Source organism: Suncus etruscus, chromosome 17 (genome assembly GCF_024139225.1).
Source record: "Suncus etruscus isolate mSunEtr1 chromosome 17, mSunEtr1.pri.cur, whole genome shotgun sequence".
In the NCBI taxonomy this organism is placed as follows: Eukaryota; Metazoa; Chordata; class Mammalia; order Eulipotyphla; family Soricidae; genus Suncus; species Suncus etruscus.
In genome coordinates this window covers 14638720-14648060 of record NC_064864.1, presented here as the reverse complement: position 1 = coordinate 14648060, position 9341 = coordinate 14638720, and the positions used below count along the sequence as shown (strand labels likewise).

The following is a 9341-nucleotide window of genomic DNA, read 5'->3' as shown; positions in this document are numbered from 1 at the left end:
ATATATAGATATAAGATATATATTGATCTATACTTTACATGAATCAAATACTTGACAAGTAAACAACACATTTAAAAAACATATACTTTAGGGTTTTTTGTCTTTTTTAAATACATATTTTAAAAGGTAGAGAGAGATTATTATTAAAAAGATTTTTAATTAAATCCTAGTTGCAAAAATTACGTATCAAAACCCACAGAATGTGGGGCCTGAATGACAGTAGAGCACTAGGGCATTTGCTTGTACGCGGCTGAACTAGGACAGTCCTCTATTCAATCTCTGGCATCCCATATGTTTCCCCATATATGGAGTGATTTCTGAGCACATAGTCAGGAGTAAACGCTGAGCATCACTGGGTATGGCCCCAAAACAAAACAAAACAAAAAACAAAACTAAACAAACAAAGAAATAACAAATCCACAGAATGAAGCCTAAGCTACCATAAAATATAATTTTCTAAATACGTAAGAAAAGAATAACAATTAACAATTAATTATATATAAGGACACTAAGAAAAAGCTATGAAAAGGACAGTAAAATTTCCCCTCAAAAGCTATATTATTTCAAAGAATCATATAAGAAGATAGAAATTGAACTTTTTGTATAGGCTGAAAGATCATCCCCGAAAGCCTGCTTTTGAGAAGATTAATTTCATTGTAAAATTCCAGTAAGATTATCATATTGGAGCTGGCACTTGTTGGTGACCCTGCCATATTAAGGCTGTCCTGGGTGGGATTTGTTTCTTGTAGCTGTCGTGGAGTACTGTGCCGTTTCTATGTCTGGGATCCAGGGTTTAAGGCTGGACGGATGGTATCTAATCACCTGAGGTCTAAGTTGATTCCACATATCCTGACAACGAGGAAAATGGGAACAACTTGACCTAAGAGCAGGTTACCCTACCTTACCAGCTAACAATATGACAAAATCAGAAGACTTGTCACCCTTTGGTAGATCCAAAAGCCAAGATTGCTTTTTACAGATGATTGGCTGCTAGAACCATGACCAGACGGTATACATTGTGGGACCAATAAAAAAGCCCTAGTCTAGGGTTTGAACTACGACCTGCACAACAACCATGATCCCCACTTCCAAATGTCTAGCAGAGACAATTGTAACGGAATCTGGCTTCTGGAAGCACAAAGAAAGACGCTATCCTAAGTGCCATCCTAGGTACAGTGCAAAGACCAAGACCACCAACCACAGTAGATAGATTAAAATGACACTGAGGGAACAGAACTCCTGAACCACAAAGACTGACTTCATCATAAGTCCCAACTCTGAATCTGTGCAGATACTGAGATCTCTAGACACAGAGGTCTGATTGTACCACCCAGGACAGAACAGAAGTCTTCCAAACACGACAAAAGACCACCGGGAGAGTAAATGATCCTGAACAGAGTCTATAGTTGATCCCATGACAATATACTCCAAGGACAGAGAAACCCATAACTCTTAGGCCAAGTGAATTCCTTTTCGAATGACCCCAATATTTACTGTGCCAGGGCAGGAGGGGAAAAAAAAAAGCACAAAACATTGTTTACTTTTTATATATAATTTTTTACCTTCATTTATTATTATTATTATTATTATTTTTTTTACTTACCTAACTATTTTTGGTCGATTTCTCTGTTTGGGTGTGGTTATTGAAGCTGTTGTCCCCAGTTATACTTATTTTTTTCTATTCTTTTCTTTTCTTTTTTTTTTTTTTTTTTTTTTTTTTTGGTTTTGGGTCTCACCCAGCAGTGCTCAGGGTTACTCCTGGCTCAATGCTCAGAAATTGCTCCTGGCAAGCACGGGGGACCACATGGGCCGCCGGGATTCGAACCAATGACCTTCTGCATGAAAGGCAAATGCCTTACCTCCATGCTATTTCTCCGGCCCCTTCTTTTCTTTTCTTTCTTTATGGGCTATGTCATGTTTCTTATCTCAAGACCATGGCGGGTTTTTGTTTTTCTTTGTGTGTGTGTGTGTGTGTGTGTGTGTGTGTGTGTGTGTGTGTGTGCGTGTGTGGTGCTTACCATTATTGTTGGAGTCCTCACTGGATATTGGACACTTTTATTTGTACTGATGGAATATTTCATCTTCTTTTTCTCCTTCACCCCTCAAATCGACAATAAGAGCCTCTAGAAAGACTCTGCCCACTTTCGGAGTATTAGACTTTTAACCCAGTTTACTACTTTTCTCTTCTTCAAACAAAACCACGCAAATTGAACTAGCTAGGCCTGCCTCCCAGTTAGAGGGGAAAATTAGGGAGGCACCTAGACCAATCAGATGTAAGACAACTATGTAGTAGGACAGGTACATAGGGGACCACATATTCTAGCAGCCCTGGGGGTAAGGGAAGAGGATATGGGAGATAGGACAAAAACGGAGTTGTAGGGAGGACAATTTGGTGATGGGAATCCCCCCTGATGTTATGTAAATATTTAACTAAAATATTATTGTCAACAATATGTAAACCACTATGATCAAAATAAAAATTATATTAAAAATTTCCAGTAAGATTAAGAGAAAATGGGGGGGCCAGAAGTTAAGGGGTTAGGAAATTTAACAGGGTGTTACAACTTTTCCTTGCATAAGGCTGATCTGGGTTAGATCCCTCATATTCCATAATGTCCTCTGAGTACATAAGGAGTGATCCCTACACTTCACAGGATATAGCTCAAAAATAAATAAGTAAATAAATAAAAGTAGGGAGAAAATGCAGTAATCTCAGAAGATATTGAAGAATCTGCTTCAGATCATACCTAAATGAGAAAACTAGTAAGAGTTATTTTGTGGACAACTTTCTAGCAATTCATTTATAACACATAGAAAAGCATCCAATTCACTGAAAAAGTCAAAATTACCAAAGCTATTTCATATACAAAGTAGATATCAATAGTGTTAAATCTTAAATAAATTTAATTGAAAATTAAAAATCTTTCTGAAAGAAACATAATGTCAAGAAGTTTCATGGGTAAATTTATTTAACATTGATGTATGATTTTATACAAATACTTTCAGGGAATAGGGATCTTGAAGACACAACACATATATTACTCATCAGAGTATAGTTTTTGTTATTATTTTATCATTAATAATTATGAGTGATTAAGACTGAAATATAAATTTAGATAATTTTTGTTCTTGAATCATATTTTGAGAAGCAGGCATTAATGATGGGAACTAATATAGATATTTCTCATTTTTTCTTATTCGTCATGAAAAAGCAAAGTCAATATTTACTTAATAGAAAAAATGAATACAGTTTTGTTTGTTTTCTTGATTTTGGGCCACAGCTGGTGACGCTCAGAGGTTACTCCTGGCAATGCGCTCAGAAATCACTCCTGGCTTGGGGACCATATGGGAATCTGGGGGATTAAATCCGGTTCATCCTGGGTCAGCTGCATGCAATGCAAAGGTCCTACCCCTGCACCATTGCTCTGGCCCCTAAAATGAATAGTGTTTTAAAGAAGACTCTCAGTCTAACTACTCAGAAGAAGTGACTATAAGGATCAGATAGATGATCTTGCCTCTTCAGAGAAGGAACTCGCAAACAGCCAAAGCAGTATGAGAACAATCTACATCGTTCCACTTGCCATTCTTCAGGAATAACACACAGTTTTCCCCAAAATTATCATTGTTAGGTTCGCCATCGTTCCAGTTTTGGTAGGTAAGTGTCCTTCCTCTTAGATCCACAAATTGACCTTCATTCTTCTCATCTGTAAGGCCCAGGATGGCCTCTCCATTGACTAATTTTTTGATGGCTTCATTCTCTTCAGCATTTGTGGGGACAGCCACGGAACCTTGGAATTTTCCGCACATTTCTTTGGCTTGGTCTAAATTCATCAGATCACCTTTGGTAATGAAGAGCTTCTTTCCATCCTTTGCCCCGAGAGCAAATGATAACACTATAACGAAAAATTGCATAATATTACCATATATTTAAGAAGAATCAGTTGGTTTTTGTTTTGTTTGTTTTTGTTTAGTGGCCACACCTGGCAAATACTTAGTGGTTAGTCCTGGCTCTGCACTAAAAAATTACTCCTGGCAGTGCTCAGGATACCTTATGAGATGACAAAGATCAAACCTAGCTGGGCAGCATGCAAAGAAAAGACCTTATCTATCTCCACTGTAGTATCTGATCAGCCCAGAGAGATTTCTTAATAAAGGTTTCTCATGAAAAATTGTCTCGCAAAATATAGTATGTCGAGTAAAATTTGAAATTCAGCTAAATATATATATGTATAGATGTATGTATATATGTTATATACACATATAAAAACAATTATACACATATAAATCTATATGTGTATATTTAAGTATTATATCAATAGAAAGTGTGATGCTGGGGCTGAGCAATAGCACAGCAGTAGGGCGTTTGCCTTGCACACTGCTGACCCAAGACAGACCTGGGTTCTATCCTTGGCGACCCATATGGTCCCCCAATCCAGGAGTGATTTCTGAGTTCATAGCCAGGAGTAACCCCTGATTGTCACCAGGTGTGGCCCCAAAACAAACATACAAACAAAAATGTGATCCTGGATGGAGAAGGAGGGTTAAGATAGGGAAGGAACCACTAGGACAATGGTGCAGGGGGAAAGTGTCTGCTATGGAGACAAGGCTGGTAGTAGGAGGGAAACTGTACATTGATGAAGGGTAGTGGACAGTGGTAAAGTGATTCGTGTTGGAATATTGCTTCCCTCAAACTTAATATAATCTTTTATCTTTGTAATTCATAGTTGTTTAATAAAAATGTTTAGTTTAATATACCAGAAACACACTTAAATGAGTGTTTTTTTAATTTGTTAAATATGTCAAATCTGAATATGTTAAATCTGAAGAAGGAAGAGATAGCTGAGAACAAAGGCCTTTATTTCTTTTAGGTTTTGCCCCAATATTAACTAGAAAATAAACAAAAACACCTGTACGCATTTGCCTGGACTGGAATAGCTCATATGCTGTTTCAATAACAAAATAATAAAGGGACATAAGTCAATTTTTCAATGACTACAGAGTATCTGGTATAAATACACTGTTTCTGGAGTCAGGCAGATTCCATTTATAAACTACTTCTGCCATGTACCAGTTCTGTGTTTTATTTTTTAATAGAATATTCTTTACCTATATTCTGTGAAAAGATTATTGTGAGAATTTCATTCTCTAGTACAAGAAACACCTAATAAAGTACCAAAAGCTATATACCTTTAATAAATATTTTTTACTGCCATCTTTTAAACATTATATTGTCTAGGAGCCTGGAAAATCATATAGTGGACAGAGTTAGAATTGCATGCAGCTGACCTGAGTTTGATCCTTGGCACCCCATATGTTTCTCTGAATTCTACTAGGAGTGATGCCTGAGTGCAATGTAAGGAGTAAGTACTAAATAGCACTGGGTTTGGTCTCCAAAAAAAACAAATCAAATAATGAAACAAACAAAAAAGCCACTCATAAACTGTTTTGAAGTTAGGAAATAAGGCTTAACATTTTATTTTATTTTGATTTTTTTTTTTTTTTGTTTTTTGGGTCACACCTGGCAGCACTCAGCTGTAGTTACTCCTGACTCTAAGCTCAGAAATCATTCCTGGCAGACTTGAGGGACCATATGGAATGTCGGGATTTGAACCACCGTCCTTCTGCATTGCAAGGCAACCAACTTACCTCCATGATATTTCTCCGACCCCATGGCTTACCATTTTTGATGCGATCTAATTGATCTTGGAAAGCTTTCTTTTCTGAAATTGCTAGTCCACAATCATCAGCTAAAAATTGAAACAAGTGAAAAATAACTATTAGAGGAATATCAGAACTATATGAAGTTGGGTAATCCTTATTACCAGGGCATACCTAAGCTTTTTTTTTTGGGGGGGGGGCTCAGCCTACCAGATATATCCTCAGATTTTCCTGGTGGGTAGAATTAATTTAACCCCCATGGGGTTCCTCAAAAGGCCTGCTGTGGACGCCTTTTTCCCCTGAGTGGATGGTTGAGGAATTTCCAAAGAGATGCCTGGCATTACATTTTCAGCCAGTATTTGACTATCTCTCCTTTGTATATATCAGGCAAAATGATGGTCTCTATCAAATATTTTGGCTCAGAAATTCCAGCACCAAAATTTGAGAACCCATCTTCTGGATAATAGCCAGCCCTAAAAGCAAAGACAATACTTTTTCTCTCTTTTTCAAATATGTCCTTGCAGCTGCTTTTTCTGGTAATCAAGGGTGTAACCAGAATGCAGATCCTGTCTATTGACTATTGACCCTCCTTTAGAAATAGGGAAACTCATTTTTAGGAATTTGGCTCCTCCCTTTACTTAACCTCTAAACAAATAGAGTTCAGTCTAATAAAGATCAAGTTCCTAGATATTTTCTACTCCCTTCTAATCCTAATTTTGCATTTAAAGTAAGCTTGCAAAGAGTTACCTTCAGGTGTGACCTCTTTTGTAACCTAGAATTTTTACAGTCACACCCATATCTTAGGTATTGTTACTATTGTACTATGCTTTGTGATTATAATTATTCTTTACCTCTGGCTAATTTTACCCATATAAATTCCACTGCTCAAAAACTTAAACTTCTTGCACTCCTGCCAGAAACGTGTTGACCCCACACTCTCTGTGTGTGGTTTCATTATTTCATATTTCATATTCGACAGCTCGTGTTACCCGTTTCTCTCATGAAAGGACTCCATCCCACTAGGATTGCTGAGATGCAAGATGCCTGCAGCACCTTATTATAGTAAAAGAAATGAGGGTTTACACTGCTACTTGGCATATTTTATATTCAAAAGAAAATTATAAATACTGAGAATCAAAAGGAAATATAAGTATTTTATTTCTTCCCTGCCCAAAAATACTCTCATTTTTAATTATGCACATAGCACAGCTTCATAAACATGAACATTTGTATTCTATTAACTAACATTAAAAAACTTAAAAAACAATTTTTATATTAATATTTTATATTTAGATAATGGATAAAAATCTTTGGAAATTATTGTAAGTTCCTAAATACGGACTAAAAAGATAATATTTTGTTTGGGGGAGGTTTTGATTCTATTGGCTTATTTTCTTTTATTGTATGTTTTTATACATTTTTTTCTGTTAGTAACTAGATGTGAACTGACCATATTACAAGAGAGGATAAAATGAGACAAATCATGATAAATGGTTTCAGAGTATTACTTCTCTTATTAAGGAATGAAATCCACTTGTTTGTCCCTTTCAAACAAGTGGAATGGAGACAAACCAATGGGACTATATCAAGCTGAGCAGCTTCTACACCTCAGAGGAAATAGTGACTAAGATAAAAATGCCAGGGCCCGGAGAGATAGCCACAGTGGTGTTTGCCTTGCAAGCAGCCGATCCAGGACCAAAGGTGGTTGGTTCGAATCCCAGTGTCCCATATGGTCCCCCGTGCCTGCCAGGAGCTATTTCTGAGCAGACAGCCAGGAGTAACCCCTGACCACCGCCGGGTGTGGCCCAAAAACCAAAAAAAAAAAAAAAAAAAAGATAAAAATGCCACCCACAGAATAGGAGCAACTATTCACCCCCCAAAAAGGGGTTAATCTATGCTATACAAGGTACTGAGAGAACTTAACGAGGGAAAATCATCTAACCTCATTAAAAAATGGGGAAAATGAGGAGTAGGAAGAAAAATGGAGTATGGTGCACGGAACTCCATACAAATCCTCCAGGAGCTAATGCAATGAAGCAACTTGTTTATTGCAGGGTATGATAGGGCCTTGACACCGAAGTCTGGCCAATTGGAAACATAGACTTTTCCACATGTGGAAAGTTTAAACAAAGGAAAGTGATGGTCTTTATTGGTCACAAGACCAGCCTATACAGTATTTTAAGCTGGCTGACATGGTTTAAGGGAGGGCAAGCTGTGGGCCTTGTTACAACATGCCAGGGGGTCAACCTTGTAAAGCTCTCATCTCCCCTTTAGAGAGGGGAACTGCAATTTACACAGTATTTCTATTCAGAAATCATTTTGGGGTGCAGGTAAGAATCCTCCTTATCAGGGTAGCTGCTTGTAACAAGGTCTGTCCTGCCTTTGCCCTATTGCCACATAAAACTAAATTATTTAATCTGAAAGAAAATATGAGGTCAGCATTTTCAGGGGTGATTGATAATAGGGTGGCCTCACGGTATTCTTCATATATAATCTAGCACTCTTTTGAGTGAACTGAACCTCTAAGTAACCTGAAGAAGGATAAGTAAGAGTTTGGATCTTCCTGGAGGCAGCAAGCAAAGAGACACTTTTAATCTGGTATTCAAAGTCTCAGAGCTTTGTTTGCCTTCATTGTAGACCTCCTTGATTTAGGAGACTTACCTGCACAATTTCCTGTATCTCCTTTTGAGCCTTTTTGTCCTGGAAACCCAGGGGCCCCACGTTCTCCTACCATTCCCAAAGGTCCAGGAGTACCCGGCATGCCTCTTTGCCCTACACCTGTTGAGCAACAACAAAAAAAACCCATGACACATTATGTCTATCCTTGTTGTATTGATACTTGTTAGAATACCAGTCACTTCATAGAAGAAAAAATACTTTGACCAATATTAAACATTTCTAACAACCTCCTATACATTTCTAACAACCTCCTATATTATCCTATGTTTCATGATACAAGTTACCCTGAGAAACAATTCCCTGAGCAGACAAGTTACCCCTCTATCACCAAACCCTGTGGCAGTCGGGGATGCTAAATGGGCAAATGTTAAGTTATATTTCAAATCTCTGTTTTGAATTATAATAGAAAGAAATCAAATCTATTCAGATAGGACATTTTGTCTTTCTAACTTCAGGCGGTTTCCTCTGATAAGTAAAGAGTTACAGAAGTAGAAAAGTTCACTGTACCTGGTTCTCCCTTATCTCCCTTAGGACCATCACGCCCATCTCTGCCAGGTAAACTGTTGATGCCAGGAGAACCACAGACTGTGACAGGACAAGAGTTTGTGGCCTCAGAACCTTCAGTTGCTGAGCAAAACAATGCCACCATACTCAGAAGAAGAAAGAGTTTTGGAAACATCATCGTCAGCTTGGTGGGGGGGGGGGGAAATCAAAAAAGATTATTTTACTTTGAGGTTGGAGCATTAACACAGTTGGCAGAGCATTTGTATTGCATATGACTGATCAATTTTTAACCCCCACCATTTTATATGGTCCCAGAAGCATCACCATGAGTAATTCCTGAGTGCAGAGCTAGCAGTAAACCCTGAGCATCCCTGGGTGTGACCTCAAGATTAAAAAAAAAAAAAAAAGATCCTCTTATTTTATTCAGTTAATTAGCAAGTATCATCAGATATGTCTCCTGTCCTAAAATTTGTACTAGCAATAACAAAGCTATGTAAGTT

The 9341-nt window shown here is 37.6% G+C and overlaps 1 protein-coding gene across 1 annotated transcript; it reads right to left on the bottom strand.

Annotated features, from left to right (window-relative positions):
* Positions 1 to 3460: 3460 nt before the first annotated feature.
* On the bottom strand, positions 3461 to 9019 carry LOC125995016 (mannose-binding protein C-like). Its single transcript, XM_049764561.1, has 4 exons — positions 8845 to 9019; positions 8320 to 8436; positions 5679 to 5747; positions 3461 to 3893 (listed from the first exon to the last, which is right to left on the bottom strand). Exons 1-4 carry the CDS (start codon positions 9017 to 9019, stop codon positions 3520 to 3522), a joined length of 735 nt encoding a protein of 244 aa, XP_049620518.1. The 3' UTR covers positions 3461 to 3519.
* Between the last annotated feature and the right edge of the window lie 322 nt (positions 9020 to 9341).